The 27216-nt window shown below is 34.7% G+C and overlaps 3 protein-coding genes across 4 annotated transcripts in view; 2 read left to right on the forward strand and 1 right to left on the reverse strand.

Moving 5' to 3' along the window:
* Positions 1–15663, forward strand: part of LOC128228793 (uncharacterized) — a 30008-nt gene extending 14345 nt beyond the window's left edge. The window contains exons 2-10 of one of the 2 annotated variants that reach the window (XM_052940295.1): positions 4632–4800; positions 8064–8533; positions 9251–9445; positions 9781–9888; positions 10228–10377; positions 10800–10955; positions 12439–12618; positions 13045–13092; positions 14351–15663. In XM_052940295.1, the coding sequence (XP_052796255.1) occupies positions 8105–8533; positions 9251–9445; positions 9781–9888; positions 10228–10377; positions 10800–10955; positions 12439–12618; positions 13045–13092; positions 14351–14473 (1389 nt within the window). In that variant the 5' untranslated portion in view covers positions 4632–4800; positions 8064–8104 and the 3' untranslated portion in view covers positions 14474–15663. Of the gene's footprint in view, positions 1–4631; positions 4801–7118; positions 7258–8063; positions 8534–9250; positions 9446–9780; positions 9889–10227; positions 10378–10799; positions 10956–12438; positions 12619–13044; positions 13093–14350 lie in introns of those variants that run through there. The other variant, XM_052940294.1, reaches the window with a different exon arrangement.
* Positions 15664–16466: 803 nt separating this feature from the next.
* On the forward strand, positions 16467–21969 carry LOC128229171 (TM2 domain-containing protein 3-like). The gene is made up of 5 exons (XM_052940898.1): positions 16467–16610; positions 18819–19060; positions 19584–19749; positions 19959–20034; positions 20552–21969. Exons 1-5 carry the CDS (start codon positions 16517–16519, stop codon positions 20733–20735), a joined length of 762 nt encoding a protein of 253 aa, XP_052796858.1. The 5' UTR covers positions 16467–16516; the 3' UTR covers positions 20736–21969.
* On the reverse strand, positions 21901–27187 carry LOC128229170 (alpha-methylacyl-CoA racemase-like). Its single transcript, XM_052940897.1, has 7 exons — positions 27099–27187; positions 26391–26513; positions 25949–26102; positions 25395–25538; positions 24691–24873; positions 22990–23154; positions 21901–22674 (listed from the first exon to the last, which is right to left on the reverse strand). Exons 2-7 carry the CDS (start codon positions 26496–26498, stop codon positions 22271–22273), a joined length of 1158 nt encoding a protein of 385 aa, XP_052796857.1. The 5' UTR covers positions 26499–26513; positions 27099–27187; the 3' UTR covers positions 21901–22270.
* Between the last annotated feature and the right edge of the window lie 29 nt (positions 27188–27216).

The following is a 27216-nucleotide window of genomic DNA, read 5'->3' on the forward strand; positions in this document are numbered from 1 at the left end:
TGTGAACAAAAATGGTATTTTAACTTTGTATAGAGAACCTCATTAGAATTTGAATATTATTTAGAAAAATATCGCGTCAAGAAGACTGAGAATTGCTATTACAAAATTACGTATTTGTTCCCATAATCTAAGAATACATACTGGTAGATATGATAGACTGGAAAGAAACTTGCGTCATTGTCAATAATGTGATTCTAATGAATTAGAAGATGAGTATCACTTTATGTTTAAGTGTTCATTATATGTTATGTTAAGACAAAATTATATTAAACGTTATTACAGAGTTAGACCTAGTATGTTTAAAATTGTTCAGCTATTAAATACACAAAATAAATCTGAAGCATTTATGTTAGGTCAATATATATCGGAAGCATTTAAGATTCGTAATACTTTATTAATGAATATATAAACCATATCATTAATTGTTCATCGTAAAAAGTAGATTTTTATTGTTTTTTTACATTATCATTTAGAATATTTAAATCACGTTTTACCTTTAAGTTATGAGATTCAATTCTATTGTCGTCATGCATTCAATTATATATTGAAAATGATTGTTCCAACATGTATACATATACAAATGTCAAATAAAAACCTTGTACTAACTTTGATGATTGCAATAACACTTTTTTTCAGTTCATCCTTTGTATGTCAATAATACTAGTCGCTATCAGCTTAGTTTAGTTGTAATGCTGATATGATTATATGAAAACATAACACACATACTGTTAAATTTACGTGTTATAGAATATATTCCGTTCTGTATACTTTTTAGTTTGATAGATTTGTTATTTACAATTCCAGTTCATCCTTAAAAAAGTTGATTATAATATTTATTTAATATTTCACACTACACTGTATAATTGTAATTGTAATATATTTATTATGTATATGAAACACAAAAAAACTATAGTTTACGTGTAATAAATTCTGTTCTGTTCTGTTCTTAATGCAGATATGGCAAAAAAAATGATGTCAACGTATGTTAGTGATTGACCCCACGCAATTAGGTTTTAGGCCAATCAATATCCTAATTGTTCCATTGTGGCTAGAAGGATTTGCACGCGAAATAACACTGATTTTAGTGTTTTATCGAAACCATATATTGAATGAAAGTTCCACTTGTGGAATGCGCATTTACCAACATCAGACAGTTTATGAAAAGAGCAATAACATTGATTGAACGTAAACACTATGTATTTCGATTAAGCTGCGCAATTCCGCGTAGGAGTACAGCCAAGGAGGTTAAAATGTAAAATATAGAAGTAGATCAAGCACATCCAGCAGGTTGAGCTAGTTTTTGTTTCAAATCATTCAGCTTCAACGCCGGCAGAGATAGTCTGATATAGTATAAACATGCTTTGATTTACTGCCATGTGTTAATAAAAAGGAAAAAGGCCCAGTGAGCAGACACGTTTGACATGGCGCAACTTGCCCATAAAAAGGTCTGAATGTGTACATGAAAGGTGTAGAAATTTGTTAAGAAACTGTTGCAAATATGAAACGATATATTTTCTTGAAAATTAGTTTAATTCAATAATGCTTCCTAAGCATAGGTCAGCGTTATATAAGTATAATGGTTGATAATGTTTTTGGAGTAATTGGTAGGCAGGTGGGGGAGGGGGGGGAAGTTACACAGTAAGTTGAGAGAATGCAAGGTGTCGTTTTCGGCGAAATTGAAACGTTATATATATATATATATATATATATATATATATATATATATATATATATATATATATATATATATATATATATATCACAATTATTTTATATCAGTCAACTAAATGAGTATCATAAGCCCAGAGGTTTCAAAAAAAATACTCTTTAAGTATTAAAAGATTGAAGTTTGTAAGAGAGTGATCATATGAAAGTCTACTTGTTCAGGAAAAGTAGTGAATGATAAAGACAACTGGATTTCAATAAGACGAGGCTTTGTCAGAAACAATCATGATTTTAACCATTTTATATATACGTTATCATTCATTTGAAGGTCTCTATATGAAAAGTAATCGTTCGTCTGGTTGCTTCAGACTTAAAGCATTAATTTTCGTGTAGACCTTCAAATTAACAATAAAATATGCATAGACGTGTGAAATATCTGCAATTAGAGTTGGAACGGATCGCTTTGTCTTTATTTCAGAAATGACTGTAGAAGTTTTTGTAGAAAAGACGAATCCCAGACATGTTTTAAAATAATTGATCAATGATGTAGATAGGCTGCCTTTTATACTATCAAATGATATTCTGTCAAGACCTTGTGCCAAAACCTTTCACGTTATTCTTTAAAAGAATATTTTTATAATGTAAGTAATGCATTTTAACTTTTTTATATTTGATACAAAGCTAGAAATAAGCGTGTATCAGTTCATCTCCGTTCTGCTAGCAGTAATCATCGATCTTTTACTTCCATTTCTTAATAATGAAGGATAGTGAAATATTTTCCGTATTCTGATTTCCTTTTTTCATTTATTTTGATCCTAAGATTAGCATTCGTCTATAGTCACCTTTTTATATCTACTCTGTCACCTGCAATAACGGTTTAATGCTGACTTACTAAAGTTAATATATTGGAAAACTTGAGAAATACTTCTTTTTATTTGGACAAAACATCATGTTGACCACTAATGCATGTTAAATCATAATAGCATATGTTGTTGATTACCATCGTGGATCTGTGTCATTGGTATGTTCGCATCGTTAAAAGTTTATTTCATGAAACTGTTCATGTCCACTGCGTGCATATCGTTTGTATATGCTGGTATACGTAAGTACCTGAACACAGTGTTGTATTGGGTGGTAAATGGTTATAGGCCTGATATCGCCCCTTATTAAATTGTTCATAGTTTAATTTACTTTCATTCTCTGTAACCACATTTGATAAGCACGAAAAGATGCATACTGACGCATATATAAACTCCTATAAACTGGAAACACCTTGAAGTTCTGGTTTTGAACTCATTGGAATTATATTGCATAATAATTATTAAGATAAGATACTACAGGAGAAATTTAATTCAGTGCGGTATTCTCCCTTCTGCCTGCTATGCTCTAGCAGTGAAAATTAGCTAAATGGACGAAACATACCCAGTATCATTGTATGTTAGATGGAAGAAAATATGTCCTATATCATTATCCATTAATATACACCTCAGGACCGTAAATTGGCGTTTATATTCGAACTTCTTGGTAAGCTGGGTCATTTTCCTCTGTATTGCTATGTATCTTTGTGTAAGTTTAATAAAAATAGTACCCCCTGAGTATGTAAGTCATATGTTTATGAACATGCTAATGATTCTTAACTCTATATAGTGCTGTTATGGCCAATTGGTTTGAATATGTACATTTGTAGATAATTTGTTTTACTTTTTCTGTTTTATCTATTATCGAAATTGAAATTGTATGTTCTATACTACAATTGTGATCACCTTCTCTTAAAGTTGAAGTTGGTAGGCATAATAGAATAACACCCTAGTACAAAAGTTTAGTTGAATCTGAATTCCAACTTTTGCTATGAGGCCCGTTTTAGTCTGCTGCTCGTGGAATACACCGAAATCAATCAGTATGGTGGGTGGGTTGTGTTGTGAGTGGGGATTTAGTGGCGAGTGAATGGGTTGGTGGGCGGGTGTGAGTGAGTTTGTGTCGGCAGTTTGGGTGTGTGGACGGGCAGGCGTCAGAGCAAGCGAGCGAGTGTGTGGGTGGTGGGCGGTGGTGTCGGCAGTTTGGGTGTGTGGACGGGCAGGCGTCAGAGTAAGCGAGCGAGTGCCATGCCACATTCGTCTGATATTCCTTTTCAAATATCACACAAAGATGATCTGTCCTACTGATATTTCTAGTATAAGTTTACAATGAACAATGGAAATCATATCATATTATTCAGTTCATTTCCGTGATTCACAGGAAGTCAGGGTGATTTCAGACTGGAAAAAAGACTAAGGATCATTTTGTAGGAAGATTACAAGGTTGTTTTGGAGATAAGGCTGCAAAACTGTGTATCAATCTAGTACACTTTCATATAAAAAAACACGCTCGTTCTGCTCCTTATTTAAAACATCAGTGTACGTACACGAAGGGCAACGACCAACCTCAATGTAAACTGTGTATGTAATTATCCTTGAATACAATCTTCGTGAATGAAATCAAACTGAGAATATTTTTACTTGAGGCATTTCCTGTACAAGTAATTAAGTTAACCAGTGTAACGGAAATAGCACGAATATTCTTTATTTAATTGATAAAAAGGCAATAACCTCTTTCTTGTCATGCTATTTTCGGCTTGTTCAAAATTCAAATGCTATTACTGTTAGTGCTTCGAAATCATTAAAGGAATTTGAAAAGCTTTCGTTTATAAGTATACACTTCTGATTTAAGCACTTAAAATGTAAAAATATAAACAATGGTATTAGCAACCGCTTTACACATGCAGTTCCAGTGCTCCAGCCAAGATATGAAAAGGGAAGGGTGCTAGGTCAGAATGGGCACTTTTGATGCGCATTGAATGAGCCATAGTGAGACACTTGCAAGGGCCAATGATCAATATTTTCTGTGTATGTGTTGTAACTACCTTAGCTGTTATCTCAATTATAGTTTCAAAATTATATATATTTATTATTTTAATACTTTTTTTTCAGAATTGACTCTGTCAAACAAAAAGGGTAGAGCATGGTGTATTATAAATGCAGCAGGGTGCCAGAAAGGGCAGCGGGGTCCCCCACCCTGCTATTAAAGTCTAGCTGGAGCACTGCAGTCTAGTGCTCATTTTCCATGCTGATAAGGAAGCTGATAAGGTCAAAAATGAAGGTGAGTACGCGGTATTCAATGAATCTCTATAGAAGAGTTAGGAAGGCGGTACGGGTACAAAGAAACTAACAAATGAACAGTTTCCGGTAGGTATACTCTCAATGTGTCTAAAAAGATTTTTTTACGCATGGATACAAGGTGAAATGGGCTGAAAAATAAAATATTCCATATAATTAAATTAGTTTTCGTATTAGATGCATTTTCGGAGGATGAAATGAAAGACGTTATCATATATATATTGTATAATCATTACAAATACTTGTTCGTGGTAGTATATAATCATTGCATACACTTGCTCGTGGTAGTGTATAATCATTGCATACACTTGCTCGTGGTAGTGTATAATCATTGCATACACTTGCTCGTGGTAGTGTATAATCATTGCATACCCTTGCTCGTGGTAGTGTATAATCATTGCATACACTTGCTCGTGGTAGTGTATAATCATTGCATACACTTGCTCGTGGTAGTGTATAATCATTGCATACCCTTGCTCGTGGTAGTGTATAATCATTGCATACCCTTGCTCGTGGTAGTGTATAATCATTGCATACCCTTGCTCGTGGTAGTGTATAATCATTGCATACCCTTGCTCGTGGTAGTGTATAATCATTGCATACCCTTGCTCGTGGTAGTGTATAATCATTGCATACCCTTGCTCGTGGTAGTGTATAATCATTGCATACCCTTGCTCGTGGTAGTGTATAATCATTGCATACCCTTGCTCGTGGTAGTGTATAATCATTGCATACCCTTGCTCGTGGTAGTGTATAATCATTGCATCCCTTGCTCGTGGTAGTGTATAATCATTGCATACACTTGCTCGTGGTAGTGTATAATCATCGCATACACTTGCTCGTGGTAGTGTATAATCATCGCATACACTTGCTCGTGGTAGTGTATAGTCATCGCATACACTTGCTCGTGGTAGTGTATAATCATCGCATACACTTGCTCGTGGTAGTGTATAATCATCGCATACACTTGCTCGTGGTAGTGTATAATCATTGCATACTGTTGCTCGTGGTAGTGTATAATCATTGCATACACTTGCTCGTGGTAGTGTATAGTCATTGCATACACTTGCTCGTGGTAGTGTATAGTCATTGCATACACTTGCTCGTGGTAGTGTATAGTCATCGCATACACTTGCTCGTGGTAGTATATAATCATCGCATACACTTGCTCGTGGTAGTATATAATCATAACATAAACTTTCTCGTGGTAGTATACATGGTATAGAGTGACTGTGGATGAGTGCATGCAATATTAGAACATATTTATGTAAATACGTCTTTCCTTGCCCTGTCGTACGTCTTTCCTTGCCCTGTCGTTATACCAACAATCTGTATGGGAATCTCATCACAAATTGAACTAATCAAACTTCCTTTATATTTAAAGGAGTTCTTGTAATTAGAAATACTATACTGCTAACAATAAAACTTAAGTTTAACCTCCAGTTATATTTATTATGTTCTTGTATATATTCTAAATACACATTTGCATGGTTTATGAACAAATGTCGGTTTTATAGAAATGTAAGTTTTACAAGTATTCATATAAAGTATGTCTGTTCTGTTCAGTTTTGTTCTGTTTATTTCTGTTTTGTTATATCAAGGTCAGATATATTTGTTGTGTTCTGTTCTAGTCAGTTCTGTTCTGGTCCGTTATGTTTAGTTCTGTTCTGTTCTATTCTGGTCAGTTCTGCTCTGGTCAGTTCTGTTCTATTATATTCTAACGATTTGTCAAGCTCAGTGTAAGTGGTTTTTTGCTTGAAAGACGCGATTACAGCATAGTTTGATTATAATGTTCATAAATTGCCGACATACATACAGTAGGTAAGTAAGTAAGTAAGTAAGTAAGTAAGTAAGTTCCCTCACTTAAAATTCGGAAAATACAAAACACGTTGGACCTCTGACTGTTGACTACTAAAATAATATAACATTGAAAATAACATTAAAATATGTTGCCTACAAACTATTTTTTTGAAATCCGGGGCAGACTATCAGTTTCAAATGATGTGGATACTAGATAGATAGATGAAAATGAGGTCTTTGTTTAAGACCAATGCATGAAGCATGTCGATATCTGAATTCAAAGTCTTTGTTTAAGATCAATGCATGAAAGTCAAGTTTATCTCGGATAAGTGTTTAATTAAAAAGTATACAGATCGATGACTTTTAAATGAGGTTTTAATCCGGCTAACAATGCAAACATGTGTTGCTTAATCCTTTCATACAGCATTGATCAATAGAACCATCGATCATAGTATATACAAGGTAGGTATTGATCACGGCCTTCTAAAGTTGTTAACAAATGTGCATTACTGCTATTATACACAGATTTGACCACATGATATCGACTTAATGTGGATAGTTTCGAGGTGTTTAAGTTTTGGAATCTATCGAAATAGGATGTCATTGTAATTTGCTTGTTTCTCTTACTCCTCCATCAAAGGTAAGTCATTATATAATATATATACAGCTAAATGCTTACTTTGGTATTCATTTTTAACTTATCTTTTTCAATCTCATTTTTAGTTCTGTGTACAAAAATACATATACATTTAGGTTGAAAATAGTTTAAAAGATTTTAGATTCTAATATAATTCCTTATTGATTATGCATGTAAATAACTGCACTAACATCAGCCTTGAATGAAAACAAAATGTTACCACTCGTATTTAATTTTCAATATGTTTGATTTACGGTTCGTTATATGACCAAATGTATCAAAGTGTATCATACTATGATTTACTGTACATCATTTATTCTTTATTCCTTAATACATCAAAGTGTTTTATAGAACTGTTCAAGTTTGTATTTTATCATCGAGTTAATGAACTAATGCTGATCGAAAGTGTGATAAAATCGAAAGAACATTCTGCCATATTCAGATACCTTAACATTTAAGAATTGAATAATAGCATACCTAAGGTAGTTTGACATGATAACCTATATAAAGGGTAGCTTCATCATGGCATTCCACACTGGATAAGATATTGAATGATTTCTCATATGTATCAGTGATTCCGAAGCCATTTCCATACGTCGCCTTTCAAACCTTGTTCAATAGGTCGCGGCTTTCGTTCATTGAAAACCCATCTTAAATAAACATAAACAGGGTTGGTTATTCATAAATCATTAAGAAATAAAACATAAAAGGCTATAGATAATACGTTTTTTTTCTTATTTATGACAGAAGTGCGGTTATAGCATATATTTAGTATTCCAGATTGTCAAAAAGAATTAATTTGTTTGCAGAAAAAAAATCGGTATGCCAATTTAACTTCACCAATCATAGCATGTCGTTGCCTAGCAACCAAGTGGAACATATGAGCGGGCGGTCTCGCTCTGTGTCGCCAAGGAGACACCGTATACGCCAGACACACGACATATCAGAGTACGAAACCGTGCGCACCCCGCGAGGGTCGGGCAACACGCCTTCAATAGTTGAACTAGAAAACCTACACATGGAACGGTCGGGAGAGTTTTCCGTGAGACTGGAGAACGAGGGCCGCGGCAGCCTCCCACCGCTCACACACGGCAGACGGAAGCCGATTCAAGCGTTCCAGCCGCAAGTGACGTCACGGTTTGAGGGCCGGAAAAAGACGACGGTATATGTAGCGTTCGTGTTCCTGAAGATTGGTCAGGTGGAGACCATCAAAGAGTACTTCGAGGCGGACGTCTTCTTGCAGGCGCGCTGGAGGGAGCCCGCTCTAGACAACACAACTGTACGTAGCCTGTAGATATCTCTTTATTGTGTTCACTGCATAAAACATGTACTACTTAAACAAGATGTGTTATATACCAGGTAAGCCAAAGAGATAGTATGCATTACTTTCAAGTTACCTTATGAATGGCATTTTCTTCTTTAGTTATTTTATTTCGAATTTCATATTCTTGCTTGAGTTGACGTCTCATGCATAGACTAGCTGTTTTCATTCCTTCAATGCACTCATTTTTTGTAAGTGATTGAAGGTAAGTAAGGCATGATCATTGTGCTTTTTAAATACTGTTTATCTATAAGCTTCTAGTTATTCCAATATTAATCTGTAAATAGAATTAAAGTCACATTTTGTATAAAGAATTCCTCGATTGTACTTCCTTAGTGTATATATCATTAAAATTAATTAAACACATTGTGTATGTACGCGTATGCATACTTTACGTTATGGCTTCATTACTTTCATATTGCTTACTGACAAAACAGCCATGCAGATACTCATTTACACATCTTTAAAAATAAGAATAGGACAGCCTTGCCTGTTCCATACGATATTTTCCGACACTATATGAACCATAGCAGAGGCGTCTCCTGGATCTGCCATCACAAAGTGCGCACTAGAGTGAGGCTCAACTTAGGTATTGCGCCCACTACCCCGGGGACTGGAAACGAACAACCATTACGTGTACAACATTGTAAACATGATCACTATTATCTCCGTTAGGTGAAGGTGAAGGACTTCAGGGAGTACTGGACTCCCCAGCTAGTCCTCCAGAACATATTCGAGGACCCAAAGGAGAAAGTGTGGCACGAAGTCCGCCTCAAGGGCCGCGGGGAGGCGTATATATACGAGATGAGGCGCATTAAGGGCAAGTTCTTCGAGAAGATGGAACTCAACACCTTCCCATTCGACGTACAGGTAAAATACGTATTCGCATTAGCCTACAGACAGTGACAGTTTTAGTGATTTACATTTTGTATCAAATACGAACTCAGTTGAAATGCTTGAAGTAGATATAAAATCACACACGGACCTACTTTCTTGATAACAGATGTATTGAAAAATCATATAAGTAGGTCAATCATAGGTGAGAGTATGAGTCAAAGATGTTAACACAATTAAATGTTATATAATGTACTCGTATATAAATTGTTTAACAAAACAGTTTTAACCATCTCAGCATTAACCTTTTCTTTAAATTTGACCATGCAATAGTATAGATTGATATATCTGTTATTACTATTCCCATATAGAGCATATCTCTGGTGCTATCCTCTGAGCTGACTAATAACAAGTTGGAAATCGTGGAAGACATGGACGAGGTCTCTTGCATCTACGTAGACTGCTTCTCGGACAGTCAGGTACATTCCCGTTTATTTCTGAAAAACGACAAAGTGTACAACACCGTCTGTTATAAACCCGCGTATTTGTGTATTGAGTTGTGCCAAACAACTGTGTGGTATGACCCTCACGCCATCTCTTGGCGTGCAACAAAGGCTCCATGGGCTTGGTGTTGATATCAGTGGATATATTCTTCGTTAACGTACATTACAATCGTATTTGGTTGCATATAAGTATTGTTATTATTTTTCACTAAGTTCCATTTTGAAGTTCAAGCCAATGGGAACAAAGCACGTCATTAAACGTGTTAGCCCGGCATGCTCCATCGCATTGTCACTCGTTTCGTTTCTCGTTTCCAGGAATGGGAGTTACACAACTTCGTAGAGCTGGAACCGCTGGAGATCTCAGCCCAGTACACACGTGACCGGAAGAATTACCCGGGGCTCGTGACTACCTGTTGCGTCTCCCGCAGGTCGGGCTTCTTCGCATGGAACGTTCTCGTCATCGTGGTAAGGCGGGTTGGGGTTGAAGCCGGGACTGTCTCTATATGCAGGCATTCTTATCTATATGTATATGTCTTCAAAGTTTTTTTTAAAGCAGCGCAGTCGAATCTCACGGTACTGACGATTGTTTTATTATTTTGCCATCTATAAGTGTTTGTTTTATCTAGAAGTGTAATGTTATGTTGAAATTAGAATTCCGTTATCATAGTTCTTTTGTTAACAGCGTGATTGCATAACACTACCTGGTTGTGCAAAAAGTAAATGTGTCCATCTATGCCATTCGACTTTGAAAATATTAAGTGTTTTTCTCCATTTAGTTTTCAGCAAGGAAATTCATATACTATACTAAGTATACTAAGTATACCCCCGTTCGCCAATGTAAGGCCATCACGCTGCTTAATCTTTATACGCACAACTCTCATTTCCAGAACTTGCTCAGTATATTCGCATTCACGACGTTCGCGGTGGACCCGACGTTGACGCAGAACCGACTGCAGCTGTCTTTCATCCTCATCCTGGCTGGCATCTCATTCCGTTTTGTCACAAACCAGAGTATGCCCAAGATCTCCTACCTCACACATCTTGTACGTAGAGACGAACACTGGTCCAGTGTATTGTTTTGTTGTTAATCACTATTGTGTTATCTCATCGGAGGGTGGTGGGTACATATTCAGGTTTGTTTCAAGACAGTGGTTTGTTCCCGGTTAAAGTGACACTCTTATTTAAAATCAATACATACACATGTACAACAAACATAAATTTTGAGTGATAAACTCCTTACTAAATAGGGCATTTATGAAAATATTAATTACTGGTAACAAGATTGTAACCCTGTATTTAAAAGCTGAAAACGCAATAATATTAATGATTGGTTAGTGCTAAAATATTAATTGTGGTCTATTATCGTTTTACAACTATCGTTTTACAAGGAAGTCGTTTTACAAGTGTTTTCTGCACCTTTCTTTCAAATTAAACTCGGTATCCTTCATAAGAACCCTTGTTTTCGACATTTATTCACCCTTTTGTGACAATTTAGAACAATTGTATTAATTGTGGTAAATCTTATTTGGGAGTAAGAGTACATCTTTGATAGTTTGAAGCTGCTACGGTGGAAATATATATACACACACTTCATATTCAGATATAAACATATCTGTTAAAACCCTCTATTGCCAGAAAAGAGCTTAAGCTCAGGCACAAAGTTAGTTTGTCTACAACCACAATTATGCCAGTTTCCCAGCCCCTCAATAGGTAAAAACAGTAATTGGTGTAAGCAGGGACAAGAAAAAGTTCTTCAGGCTATGGGTTTATTGTGTTCATTTAATATAATTTAATACTGATGTCCACAATGATGAACACTTAATATCTATTTAGAAACTGAATATTGTAAGACATAAAAAGTTGGTGTTTTATTCCTTATTAATATCGATTCATTTCAAATTGTATAAGCATTCGACAGATAAGCCCTTAGGCATTTTACAGATACCATGGCATTCCCGTGAATCAATTGAGATTGTTTTCTTGCATCTAACTTGTTTATTACAGTGATAATTATCTATTTCATTAAAAACGGGTTAGTAACTTTTCTCTTGTGATAAAACCGAACATTAAGTATAACTAGTACTCCCACACACATAGTTTGGAGCAACATTTATATATATTCTTAATCTATTTTATAATTGAAATACAATCAACTATAAGTATGTGGTGAAATCAATATTTCTGATACAAAAATGAGACCAACTGCGCTCTATTTAATCTAACTGATTATGTACAGACGCGATGACATTGCGTTGGAATTTTATCACGATGAATGCTTAAACGTTTAAACGGTACATGGCTTTAGCTTTGTGCACTTTTTGAGAATAGAAAATACAATAAGGCCATGTGGGGTGACTGGCAATGAAGGAAATCATTTTATTGAGAGAAAATAGAAAATGTTCTACAAAACTTTTAATGCATGTTCATATTATAGAAATCTATAAAAAAGTGATATCCCTTCATATTTTCCCCGCCATTCTGAATTTGTCCCTGTCATTTATATAGTTATCCCATGTCTTTCTCCAGGACCGATACGTTTTGATATCGATGATGTTTGCTGGTTTCATCTGCTTCTGGCACGCGGTCGTCTCGCGCTTCAAGTATGACGTCGAACTGCAAAACACCCTGGACTTCGCCGCGTTCATCGTCTTCCTCATCTTCTTTTTCGTCTATAACGTCGGCTTCATCATCCTCATGGTCTACCAGGTGAGAGTCATAGAAAGAAATTCAATGTATTCATTACGTAAATAGTTTAGTTTTTAATTAAGTTTACTATGCATACTGAAGCTGCGAAGACTATTGTCGATTCTTTCACACATATACGTCAACAATATATGTATATAAATTTATGTTTTAAGACGATAAGCATCTGTATATGGCTAATAAACTGTATGTCCTGTCATACTTGTTAAGTCAGCAAAATGTGTGGCTTAGCCGAGTGAACCTTGAAATGGCTGAAGCTGTTTGTAGAAGCGTTATATTTTAATTTATATTCAAATTGGATGCCCTGCAGATATATAGTTTTATCTTCCATATTACTGACAGCTCATTTAAAGATGCATTTCAATTTCAAGTATTTTGGCTTCCCACTGGCACGGGGAATGAAGTAATAATTTGTTTCTTGTTTTTCAGAACCGGAGAAACATACAGGAAATACGAAATAGGGAGAAGAAGTTTGAGGTAATGCCACATACAATCTCGAAAAAATATGATTTTCCAACTGTTTCAATTTGCATTTACATTTCATATAATGAGTAGATTTTAACATCTACCATAGATGCGATAAAACACTTTGTCTGTATCGCTTGACATGATTTTAGCCCACTTTCTCAAATGTTTGAATTTTCACGATCTTGATATCACATTCTTTAAGGAGAACTCAATAGAACGTATTTTCAATTTAACCCCAAAACACAAACTCTTGGGTGGTATTCGATATGTACCTCAAGTCAATCTTATGGTCATGCATCATTGACTTCATTTGCTCTATTGGTCAGTAATTAATTACAAGTAATCCGGTTAGCTACATCATTCTGAGATTCAATTAAGACCATATTGAAATACGAGCCTTTATTTTCAAACCGTGTTTCAAACGACAAATCATCGTTCAAAGCATATGATATAATTATGATCATTTTAGGTGAAATTATATTTACAAGTATTTACATGTATATAATAATATGTTTGGCATTAATTTTGGGTTTTTTGTATTGCACACAAAAAGACACAGTAAGTCAATTATCTGTCCCAAGTATATAAATACTTGACATTAGTTTTCTCTAATACGTGTGCATTGCATTAGTTTTCTGGTTTTCTTCACTTTGTAGTTGTCATTCCGTAAATACTCGCTGCCAGCCCCTCCCCTACACCCAGACTATTTACGTTATAGTGCTTTGAATAACATACATAAACTAACTTAAGTTGTCAACAATTGCATGGTGATGTTTATAATTGAGATAAGGTAGAATTATTTTATATTAGATAATTTCATAATTAACAACCTTTGCAAAAGTTGACACTGTAGATTACATGGTAAGTCGAAATAATGAATTATAGGGACTAATATTATTATTAATAATAATAATAATTATTATTATTATTATTATTATTATTATTATTATTATTATTATTATTATTATTATTATTGATAATGATAAAAGTAAACAGTACTGGTATATTATAAGTAAGTTATTTATTGATACCATTGACCATAAATTCGTTTTGCTTAACTTATTTTGTATTATGAACGCTTAGATGTGTTAAGACTAATAATAGATTATAATTCAAATTAAAATGATTTAAAAAGTTAACATGTAAAGTTATATAAGAAGCCCTTCTTCAGCCTTATGTTAAAAAATAACTTTGAAAATAAGCAGAATTTTCGTTCGCCATTTATTTACATACTATGTTTGACACTCATTGTATTTTATCGCGGCAGTCGAAAGCGTTTGGCGTAATGGGGGAGCTGTGGACATCCGTGAAGGAGAATGTGTCAGCCCCGGTAAACTTCCTGTCTCGCATCGACAAGACACGTGCCTTCATTCGTCACAGACACAGATAGTATCCAGCCGGCTCCAACATCCCCCACTGCATCGGATAACGTCCCCTCTCCAATGGACATCGACACCTGTTCTAGTAGTTTGTTCGGCCTCAGTATCGTAGATTTTCGCTGTCGGGGTCATTCTGTCTGTTAAAATCTAATTATATGTCTGTCTTTTGACAGGAAGTATTACAGTTTAATGTTGTACATCGGAGTCCTTTACCCAGCATGACTACATTTGCAATAACACACACTGCTGCATAGCCTTTTCTAGAAACAAGATAATGATTCTTTGCATCTGTCATACATTGCTACAGAATTTTACGAATCTTGTCTGTAAGAGCTGAAGGTTTTTCAATAAAATAAAGTATGTATAATGTTTTACTTGCAATGATATTGTCCGTGACTTTCTTACAAATAATCCAGTAAAATAAATGATCATGGTTGAAAGGGGTAAAGCATGAGCCTATAATAGTAAATGGCCATGACAAAAGCTATTACGACTGATTTGTATTTTATTTTTGTGTTTGTAAATTATCTGTTTCAGCTGCACTCTCACAGATTGGCCGTTTTGATATAAAAAAAATCTTGGAATGAGCCAATTTCTGCGTAAATGTCTGAAAACCAGTGATATAAGATTTCTGACAAAAGATCAGATCGCAGTTTTACGAGAATTTACTTTCTATGGCTAAAAATGTTATTTAATCTTTCAGAATAAATGAAATTGAGATCTGTTTTATTTTGAGTTATCTTATATGAAATTTGTTGAAGGCATTGATAGCAAAATCAGCTGATCCTGAGACAAAAATGTCAAAAACTGTCAATCTGTGAGGGTGAAGCTTTAATAATGGGTTATGTATTAAGTGCTTTATGATAATAATTACATACATATTTCTATTCTTATTATGATATGATGATATTATTTGTGATACATGTTTATAAACTGTAGATATAATTTATTAAAATGCTGCATTTATAAATGCAGGGGTATAACTTTTAATAGCTTTTATCTGTGATAAAATAATCCCTGTGAGTATCGATTTGTGATTTGTTTTTTTTTTTTGTTCGTTGTCGGAAAATAAAGAGCAGCATTAAGTATAACGTGTTTGCATTTAGTTTCACTGAAACAGTATTGAATTTTGTTATTTATGAAATGTCTGGTCTTAATAAGACTGTTGTATTATCTTTTATAAAATAAACACATAAATATATGCTTTCTTGCTTTGGCGCAAACATTTATGACGTTTTGATTGTACAAACCGTGCAACGTGGGCAACAGTTGTGTCATTTTTACTGTATAGACATTATGTAATGATGATCACTGAATGAAGTATATAGCTCCGGCGAAAATCAAACTAAATGAGTCAGTAAATACCATTTAATAACACCAACACCACGCAGAGTAAAATATCTGTGAAAAGGGATCATTTCATTGCTCAAAATTGGATCCATCGTGGATAACTGTCGGTACTCGATTCACTATAGCGACGAACATTCAAAATCTGCTATACGGCTAACGTACATGTGCGATTAATTAAGAATTAAACATATTAAGGTGGAACGCGACTATGATTTTTTTTTCGAGTTACTGTCTAAAAATTGGTATACGAATAGAAGAGCATATGCCCAATTAGGGACTCTTCTTTCGCTAGTCTCCTGTGAACGGATTTATTTTGTTGGTGGCCCTCGCGCTTGGTTTGCAATATTTAGCCTTAATTTTACAAAAACAATTTTCGAGTGAAAACATGTTCAAAATGAGATCAAGTGATTTTTTCTCTTTATATTTTTTTAAAGCTCGACGAAGTAGTCAATTTACATATGTCATAATGCGCACTATGGCCATCTCCTTCACATGCAGAGATGATCTTTGCCACCACGTGCGAAATCATCATTGCGGATGCTTGGTGGACTTTATGACAAAGGGAAGTAACCGCTGTGTGGTGTTTTCGCTTTTCACCGCACTATCTTCACCTATCTTTCTTGCTATTTTTCTTTGTGTCAAAAATTGCTTAGATCAAAAACGCAAAAATAATTAAATTTGATGTAAGCGGCCAGAAAATAGAAATGTCAACATTTACTTCCTTTAAATATGCGGTTATTATAACTGTCATCCTTTTTGCCTGTTCGATTTCTATCAGTGGAAGTGCCCAGGATAATGGTAATTGATAATGAATAATCTGATTTAAAATGCGGAGTGTCATTTAATTCATTATGCCCAAAGTGGCACAATATTTGGAATGTAATGTGTTGTGTCCATGCCTGAAGTCATAGCCATAAATAATTAATTAAAGTATGGAAACAATCCATTCCAAGATCTGTAGACAGCATATTGTTCAAACACTGAATATGAACATTCATATGCAAATAACATAATGGTCCATAAATTAATAATCTTCACGATGACCGTACGCGTGCGCTATTCTATTCAGCTTGCGTTGGGTATAAGCTAGTTCAAAGAATTGTACATTTACGGATTTTTTTTACGATTTTTGATATGGCAAATCCTTCACATACAAATTGTTTAGTATCAAAACTGGGTAGTTATTCTGATCGGGATTCTGGGTTAAAGCATTTAACATCAAAAAAATATCATAAAAACAAGAAATATTACCAGATTATGTTATATTATATCAATTCCATACATAAAAATGTCATATCCTACGAATATTTATGAGTTTGACGTGTTTTTTCATTTCTTGCTGTCAAAACATAGCGATATATACATGAAGGGCACCTGCAAGGCATCAGGGCACAATTTTTAAATAATCAGAACATTTCGGCCATGGCCAAGTTGTAACGATTGTATTTAAGAGGTCTATCTCGAAGCTTCTCGGAGGTAGCCGAGTTATTATGGTTGGGTCGAGTTGTTCCGCTTGGCATAATTGTTGTCTGTGTCAGTCAACTTCCGTTTTATTGGAAAGGTAAATAATGTGTTTTAATGCATTAAATGCTTGTTTTGTGCAAAATAACTTTTCAATTACATGGTAAAATATGAATATAAACCTTTATGATCAATTTAAACCATAAAATACTTCACTTAATACAATTTCAATATTTTTCAAAACACCCCCTGTTTTTGCACAAACCCGTTTAGACGTTAGGGATTGGAAGAATCCTGTATAACACATCTATAATTTTAGACTAGGTATAAGCTGGTTGCTTACTTTACCTACACGCTGAATATTTGAATAAGTGGTAGCCGGTGTGCTAAATAGAATAGAAATGCATGGGTCCATCGGGTGATGCAATGTAAACAAAACAGTCAAAAAGACTTGTTGAAGTCATTTATGTGATATTTTTTGCGAGCATGACTAAAACATTTAATTGCTTATTGATGGATTAGGTGAATGGAAGTTTATAAATGAGTTTCATGACTTCAAGCATGGTCAAAATGTAAGGTCAATAATAACATTAAATTTCCATTAAATTGAGTGCGTTCATGCGTTCATTCAATGGTGAATGCATCAGTGGCCAGTATTAAACCATTTTAAGCTCCTCCAGTAGAACCGAGTTTTTAAAATTGTTATCAGAGACGCTATGATTCTTTGGTTAAGTTGTGGCTATATTTCTTCAGAAACAAACACATTAAAAATAAAAATTCAAATATCACGGCATTAAAAGATGGACATGTGTGACCACTTTGGGACTGATGTTAGGACCCATTCCTGACGCTAAAACATACATATTTTTCCCAAAAGTGAAACTGAAATTCCTATTTGTGTTTTGAAAAAATATGGGTATTTTTTCTATTAATTTTTTTAATTTACTTCATCAAAAATTTAAACCCAAACTGTTTCTATATGCCAGAATGGGAGCAGGACTTTCAACCTCATTGTCATTTGTCAATTAACTGGAGTTAAATAATATTGCTTTGTTTCCATTGACTCCTAATGTTGTTTACAAAACGGTCAAATTCTTGTTGGACAGAAGTAGTTCTCGGATGCTTCCTAAAATTAAAAACAAAATCAGATATATTCCATAGCTTTTTCTAAATTTGGTGTGCGTAAAAGCAGTGTTTAAAACGGAAGAAATAGTTTTCAAGCATTAATTTGCCTTTATAATAACTATGATCACTTTGTTGAGCAGAGCATACAAATATTCTGTAAACATATTATGACATTTAGACATACATTGTTCTGTGGAGAGAATGATATTCAATTTGTGTCCTTACTCTTTGACAGTTGTGAAATATGTTGTTTCAAAATATGGTTCACACCTCGATTTCGGCCTAGTTTTTAAAATGTAAATGAACTAGTTTGCTTTAATCATACCTGCTGTATAAGAAATAATTTTAGAATATTTATTGTGGCACTTAAATGTAATGTTAAAAGTTAAAACCAGCTAGATTATTTTCAAACTCTTTCAGCTGATGTAAGTACCACAGTTCCTAATTTGCCAACTGAAGATGGTGATGCAGATGTTGTCATTGACAACTCAACTACAACTGTGAAAACATTGACTACCCCTGTGCCAGACTATCCATGCCCGGACAATGCCCCCTGTGAGAACCTGGGAGCATCTTGTATTGACTGTAAGATGAACTTCTACTGTGTGTATGGTCGGATACTGACTGCACAGTGCTCACCCAAGCCTTATGTCAATTGCACAGTAAGTAAACTATATCAATTCTGATGAAATTATTATCACATACCGGTACATGTATTTAATGATTGGCAGTATAATGGGACTAAAAGAAAGTTGATTGTTAAGGTACCTTTTCTGTCAATATTGATATTTTGTCTTGTGAATTACTGCTTGAAAAATGAAAAATAAATAGTCTGATCAGTAAGATATACAATAGTTGATCTAGATGTTTTCAGAAACTTAAATTATCTATGAACAGTTATGTATACAGTGGTCGAAATTAACACAAGCCCGCAAGCCCTGCACTGGTAAAATGTCTTCTGGGCTTGCTCAAATTCTGAATTTTTTATAGCAGGGTTTGTTAAAAATCTTTATTCCAAGCAATAATATAAGAATTCGGGCTTGTTCATCCTCAAGTCTAATTTCAATGACTGTGTGTATGGTCTTCTTATTCTGTAAAATAGTAATGTTGTTACTATTTAGTCATATGTCTGTGAAATAAACTAGAAGATCAAATAATGTATCTAAAGCCTTTACAATTTTACAGGGTAACAAGACTTTCCGTAGGCCGTATGAGTGTCGCTACAGCTATCAACTCTCCCGGGACCAGTATGCCTGCAACATGCACAAAGCCACCACCTGCGACATGAAGAGTGCCCCGCCAGAGACTTTTCTTGCAACGTGTAGCGTCAATGAAGATGTTATCTGCTTAGGTTGGTACTACAATAGTAAATGTATTGGTATTATAGATATAAATTTGAGTTACTCTAACTGTTTGCTTTTATCTAACTTGATAGTTAGTGTCCTTCATAAGTACTTAAACTTTTATTTGAAAATATGTTCACAATTTGTCTGTTGATATAGAAATGGCACTGTCTTTTGTGCAGACATACTACAATTCTATTCTATGTCTCTGTTACAGGAAACAGAACATTCCAAAAAAGGTTCCCTTGTAACTGGACAAGTGGGTTTAAATGGTTGACAGCATTAACGCTCAGGTATACTAGTTGTTAAAAGTAGCATATAAGGATATCAATTTAGTAAAACTTATCATTCATCTTGATGCATTTTCTAACTAGCGTACATAATTGTGTGTCTTTTAATTGACATGATGCTAGACCTCCCTGATATAATTATTCAGAACTGTTAAATCAATTGAGGGGTTTACTAGTCATGTGATATACCAGGACAGATGCACATGGACTTGAATTAAACATATTCTTTTGTTAAACAAAGAAGATAATTATCCAGTGCTGTCTTAATCTGATTTAACATCATATCAATGGTAACATAAGAGAAAAAATCCTAATAGTAAACACTATTTATTGGCTGCAATTTTCAATAAAAAAATTCAAACAAGGTAAGAGATATGTATATGCATGCATTTTGTATCATACGTATGTACATGTAACAATACCTTCACTATACATGTACTTAAATTGGCTAACTGGTACTTTCTGTGACTATTTTAATTCAATTTATGTTTTATCTAAAACCTATTTCATGTATTTCCAGTGTAACACTGGGAGGATTTGGAGTGGACAGGTTTTACCTGGGGATGTGGAAGGAGGGGATCGGCAAACTGTTTAGCTTTGGAGGCCTAGGGGTATGGACCATTGTGGACGTTATACTGATAGCAGTCGGATATGTGGGACCGATAGACAGCTCATTGTACATGTACCCCTGGGACCTGTTATGATACAGCAGCAATGTGAAATGTGTGCTCAAGTGTTCAGACAGGAGGAATGAACATTATATTCACTAGTTTGAAGACTTCCATAACTGCAGAATGAACTGTTTACAAGTCCAAGTCTTCAAATATGTGGTATGTGGCGTGAGCCAAGCAGGATATGTGCATGGCACATATGATAGAATTTATCTGTGATTGACATCTGAGTCTACAAACATGACAATGATGATGTGAAATTTTCCATCCATTGGCGATGAGATGGATATAATGAAGGTGCATCTTGATGAATGCATATGCAGCTCAACTGGTATTAATAGTTATGAATTACCTGTCATCAAAATTTATTCTATGATTAATGAGGCCGTTAAAGATCTAGCTTAATATTGATTTCTCAATAAAAGTTAAAAAGACTGTTTTGGATCTGATAATGTGAGCTCTTGGCAACGTACTGGTTACTTCAAGAACATTCCAAGTTTGCATACATGTACCTATTGGATTTTAACATACACTATCATATGAAATGATTTATTGTTATATAATACTATTAAATAACAAAAAAGATGAATTTCATTTTCGAACTTTTATTTTACATGGCAATTGTTAACATTTCATAGTACTGAGCATAATAATTACAACTATGTACCTTGGATGTATATGTTTCTAAAATTGCTAAAAAACCTTACTTTGATTGTATATTATTGTTACATATAATTATATATATATATATATATATACACATGCAGGTTTTTTTCCAATCAGGGAGACAAGAATTGATACGATGCCAAAATCTGATACTGACTGCCCTTGTTTAGTTCAAGTCCAGGAGTAAATGTTTGTCTGTGTTATCACTGTAACGGATTTTAGAATATATAATATCAGGGCGGTTGGGCGTCATGTCAAATGTCTGAATGTTGTCATGTTCGGGGAGTGCAATATTTGGAAGAATTATTTCAATCGGAGCTTCAAATTCAAAGTACAATTCCTTGTTCAGTCATTGTTCAGTCACATGTTTATCTATGCATGTTTCAGGAATATGTATTGTCAATGAAACATTGTGACCATTTGTATGGAGGCGAAATACATACAGCATGAAAGGGATGATAAGTTCAGGATCTTTTCTGAAATCCAGAGCTTTCAAAGTCAGACTATGGCACAGTTTTTGCTGGATATTGTAATATAATAAATATGAATGTATAAACTTTTGTTAAATCAAAGTTAACGTAATAAAAGTTTTTGAAATATTTTTGCTTTTACGATTATACATTTGAAACCCGTTGGCTCGATAGCGATTGGCTTGATTTCCTTGTTGGCTTGAGCTGGTGATTTTGACTAACGCGCAAGGCTTGAAGTATTTTGGCCAGTCCCTGGGATATGGAGGCAAAAGGTTCCTATTGTAATTCATACTGGTATCACTTTCAACAAGCTTTCCAAAGGAATCCAAACTTCTTTCACAAAAAATTATAACTTAAATGTTGGTTAAAATTTATTCATCAAGTGATCAAGTATTGCTCAAAATCCTTCCACCGTGAACAATCGTCCTTGAATTACAACTTGGCTTTGGATTTTTCATTCTGGAAAACTACTCCACTGTCTAATAATTCCTTAATCTCACTGTCACCAAAACCACTACCCCTCAACACTGTCTCCGTGTGCTCCCCGACCTCTGGTTGCCGCGGCAACACTGAGACAGCAGGTGTCCGTGATAACATGGGTGCAGGGGCGGGCTCAACCTTTCCGCTGGGATTTGATATGAACACGCCCAGTTCAGTGTTGTGGGGATGGCACTCAGCCTCCTCCCTTTCCAGGATTGGCGCATAGCATGCATCAAGGTCTTTGAATGTCTCCGTCCACTCGTCTCGAGTCTTTGTGAGAAAAATCTCGTTGAATTTCTCTGTCATAATATCCCCATCTGTATATTGTGGCATCTCCTCTTGTGTAAGACCCAAACCTGTTTAAACAGTTTGAGGTGTGAATTTACGGTTAATGAACACAAAAAATGTTTTTAAAAGACTAAACAAGATGAACAGTAGGTATTAAAATGTTATATTGGGCAACATTTAACTTATAAACCCTAGTATGAAAACAGGGCTTAATGGTTATTCAGATTATATCATAACATATTGAATGAATACAAGTAAACTTAAATTGATTTTTAAATTCGTTTTTACTAGATGTACCATTCCTATTTTAGTGTTTAGACAGTTGTTTTTGTGTTCGTTATATAACTGTATAATTTTCTTCACCGATCCTGTGATAACCATACCTTTCAACAGATCAGCATAGAACTGAGGTTCTAGTGGCCCCAGGGAGACATATTTATCGTCTTTGGTCTTGTACGTGCCATAGAAAGCTGCCCCTCCATCCAGGTTGTTTTCCCCACGTTTTCCAGGCCAGATGGGTAAAGCTCGAGATGTCCATAGAAATGTTGCTGAATAACAAAATCAACAAAAAGTGAGATATCGTCTCTATTTCTGACTATGTTATATGGTATCATATATGCTAGTAGTTGAAATAAAAATATATCTACCATATACTCTAGGGTTTATAAATCCATATAAAACTACAGCCATCACAGAATAATTATGATAAGAGCCCCGAATGACAACATATTTGAAAGGGAGTTTTTAGGTACATTAAATTTAAGTGTGTTGACTATGCAATAATGGCCTATGCAATAAAAAAACTGCTCACAAATCAAATGTTTAATTTTAGTATTCATTTATGTAGAACACATTCATATGCTCAATAAACAAACCATGTGTGAATATTAATCAAGGTGAAATGGTCATAAAGAAATAAAAAGTATGTGTCAAAGTGTTAATATCCTGGTTCTATGTACATTTTCTAAATTGTCATCTGCTCGAAGCCAAAGTAATGCCAGTCCACTTTGAATTAAGCCCAAAGAAAGTTACATATAGCAGCTCAAACATAACTAGAGTTCCTTGGAATTAGATGTGTTGCATGTTTGTTGTGACAATCATAGTCAAACCAGTTATATCCCTAGTTCAATGAAAAGAAGCAAATATTTTGTAGTAAATTTTAGTTATTACGGCAATTTTTCACGAGGACTAAAACATAATGCCTATAAATATTGTAACCAAGTTTCATCATGATTTAATAATAATCACAAGAATTAATGTCTGGGGCATGGTTTCGCTCCAACCAATGCCAAAAGTAATACAGATTTGTAAACTTTTCAGAGGACACAAAGCCAATAAGTAACTAACGAAGGTTACCTTGGGACTAATGGATAATAAAGTTATGATTCTTCATAAGGGTACAAATACATAATACAATCATCCAGTTTCCAATTTCCATTCATGCCTAAAAAACTCCAACATACAGGTCTGTCAAAAGAAGCAACCTGTGAACAACAGGTCATAGTGTTATGGTTGTTTCGATGTGTAAAGCCTACATCAAGTTTCATTTAGTTACATCAATAAAAATAACCAACAACTTCTAAAAAAAGTTCTGATAAAAAGTAAATTCAATGTTAAAATACCTAACGCCAAGGGAGGCATTTGGAATCAATGAGCTACAGGGTTATGGTTCTCGACATGTGCACCATAGAACTGCTCTATGTCATTATATCTTTATATCAAGGGAGGCATTTTTGTGATAAATGCCACAGAGTTATGGTTCTTGTATTATACAAAAGTCGCAATTTGATATATAATAATGAATTCAAATCCATTAAAACATATTCAAGTTGCAATGAAAAGTAAATTCATTTCTTCAATTTGAATCAATATAGCAAAGGGTCATAATTTTTCAATATTTACATGAAGTTTGTATTTGATATCTTTGGTTTTTAAGTATAAAACAACAAAATGTGGACTGACTGACAGGTGAAAAAACAGGCAGGACAAAAAATGTGGGCCCTTATTATTTCTTTAAATTTTTTAAAATGCTTTTATTGTGCATTGATTGCATCAATATTTTACTGAGGCTGACAATATCTTACACAGATATGCTGATCCATTCACCATGTTTGCATCTATGACCTGGCCCTTGCCTGAGGTGTGTCGCTCCAAGAGTGCGAAAGCGATCCCCAGGGCGCAGGTCAGGCCCCCACCGGCAAAATCAGCCACAAGGTTGATGGGCGGGTAGGGGTTCTCATTCTTTCGGCCTAGTTGGGATAACACGCCTGTCAGGGAATACAAGTAGATTTAACCTGTATATGCTGGATATGCAAATTATTATCTAAGTAGATATTTGGCCACTTTAAGGCCAATATACACTTGGCATCAGCAAGTCTATAAATTACACTAAATTATTATGACAACATAAGTCAGTTATCATTGGTATTAAAAATCATCTCACTTAAACATTTGGTTTTTATATACATGTTACAATAAACTAAAGTACAGTTATGTATGTAATTAAGGTATGTATAATGATTTAAAACATAAAAAACTACAGCTTTTTTTATGTACCGTCACAGCCTTGCATAGTATCATGAAAACTCTGCAGTTAGAAATAACTTAGAACCTGTTTATGATACATGTGTTTAAAAATGAAGCTTGTTTATAATGACAGTGCATAGAATATGTATCAAATTTAATCACTGGCATATATTCTAGCCTATTCCCATTGGGCAACTGAGGAAAAGGGACAAGCACTGGAAATAGCTTTTTGCCATGCTCTCGTTCTTTAACAATGACTGACCAGCCATGGCAATGTAGTTGATATCATGCCCAGCCTTGTTGGCCAGATGTCCTTTCTGACCGAACCCTGTTAGGCGGGCATAGACGAGGCGTGGGTTGTCGGACGTCAGCTGTTGGGGACCCAGACCTAACTTCTCCATCACTCCTGGGGGTAAACACTAGCAACATAAATTGTGTGATATGTATCGGATCAAGGGAAACATTTGAATATTTGAAAAAAAAATTATAATAAGAGCAACTGTCTTTTATATATATGTAAATAAATCTATGTTATGTCAAGCTGTATTATTACATGTAACACCATATATTTAAAAAGTTCCAACCTACAAAATAGCTTCAGGGGATAAAATTAATGCAGATTGTTTTAATAATTTAATTATCAGTTGAATAGTAAACAAGAAATTTTGGTCAAACCCTTTTGCAATTAGATAATTGGGTATTGAGAAGCTATTAAAGGGCCTTATTCAACTCATTATTCATTTATTTATAAATGAACCTGCCAAAGTCAAGAATACCCCTTAAATACCACCAGGGAGGATAAGATTAAGATTGTACCTGGTCTAAAGGGCTCTATTAGAACATCTGCCCTGGAGCAGAGTCTCCGCAAAAGGCTGACCCCTTCCTTTTGTTTAAGATCTACAGCAAGAGACCGTTTACCACGAGAGAGCGTATCCATACTGTACACTGTCTTCTGGCCTTTGGACGGGGTCTGGAAAGTAATTAAGTCATACATTATTAAAATTTAATCCCAAAGAATAAAAGAACAGTAGTTAATCTTAAAGCATTACAATGTACATGGTTAAATTTGGATGTATCTATATATAAATACAATTACAATTTTGAGGTCCAATCATGATAACTGAGCACCATAAAAATACAAAAATGGTTTGCATTTTAATGTCCAATGTACATTAAACAGTCTTGTATGTTGAGGTGGGTTCATTTTGATGTTTTTCTTTAATCTACACCGGTCTACTTAGGAAGACCTTAAACATACCCGGTCTATCCTAATAACAGAAGCCCCAAAATCAGCCAGGATCATACCACAGAAAGGGGCCGGGGCCAGCCCCGCCATCTCGATCACACGCATTCCCTTTAGGGCCATCTCCGCGCAAAATGTCTGAAAAGATATTGGTTAATGGTACATGGTCATGCCAGATCTATTATTTGAAGAATCTATCGGTCTTAACTTTAATTTCAGGCAGCTGTTCAATGTATCAAGAGGTTCCGTCATTCTTAATTATATATGTGGGCGGATTTTTTAACAATTTTTGTTATTGCAAATCCTTCACAGCGTTAGGCAGAATCCCTAGTCATTCTAAAATGCCGTCCAGGCTTTTTTTTAATGATGGTTAGCCTGGACCATCATTAAAAAAAAAGCCTGGACGGCATTTTAGAATGACTAGCAGAATCCCATAATGAACGTCTATTATACTAATAGACTAATGGTTCCGTCATCTAATTACCAATAGAACGTGTTGTAAGAGTTCAGATTATTCAACAAAATAACTGTTAGCTCTACTATGTGCAGAAAATGCTGACAACATTGGTGTATTTTTTACTGGCTTACTTAGTCTTTAACAGTTGTTTAATATATTAACTTCTCTTTCACTCATTTAATGTTACCAGTGGACGGGGCACCAGCTCACAGTGCAGTTAATTGATCCTCCAAATAACTAAAGAAGCTTTGTAAATCTTCATTTACCTTTCACAAATCTGCTGTGAACTTCTGTTCTATCCCAACAAAAAAAGGGTAATGTGTACAAAGTCAACAGGTCACAAACTGTAATGGTGTTAGTGTTACAAATCAAATTGCAGTTACT

This window comes from Mya arenaria, chromosome 3, assembly GCF_026914265.1.
Source record: "Mya arenaria isolate MELC-2E11 chromosome 3, ASM2691426v1".
NCBI classification, from domain to species: domain Eukaryota; kingdom Metazoa; phylum Mollusca; class Bivalvia; order Myida; family Myidae; genus Mya; species Mya arenaria.

Bases quoted from the DNA above. Each gene is read 5' to 3' on its own strand.
- LOC128229171 (XM_052940898.1), top strand. From the start codon at position 16,517: ATGTCAACATTTACTTCCTTTAAATATGCGGTTATTATAACTGTCATC. The intron at 16,611-18,818 runs GTAATTGATAAT...AAACTCTTTCAG, and splicing joins TGGAAGTGCCCAGGATAATG to CTGATGTAAGTACCACAGTT. The intron at 19,750-19,958 runs GTTGGTACTACA...TCTCTGTTACAG, and splicing joins TGAAGATGTTATCTGCTTAG to GAAACAGAACATTCCAAAAA.
- LOC128229170 (XM_052940897.1), bottom strand. From the start codon at position 26,498: ATGGCCCTAAAGGGAATGCGTGTGATCGAGATGGCGGGGCTGGCCCCG. The intron at 24,874-25,394 runs GTCAGTCATTGT...ATTCCCTGACAG, and splicing joins CAACTACATTGCCATGGCTG to GCGTGTTATCCCAACTAGGC. The intron at 23,155-24,690 runs GTAAGATATTGT...TTTGTTATTCAG, and splicing joins GAATGGATCAGCATATCTGT to CAACATTTCTATGGACATCT.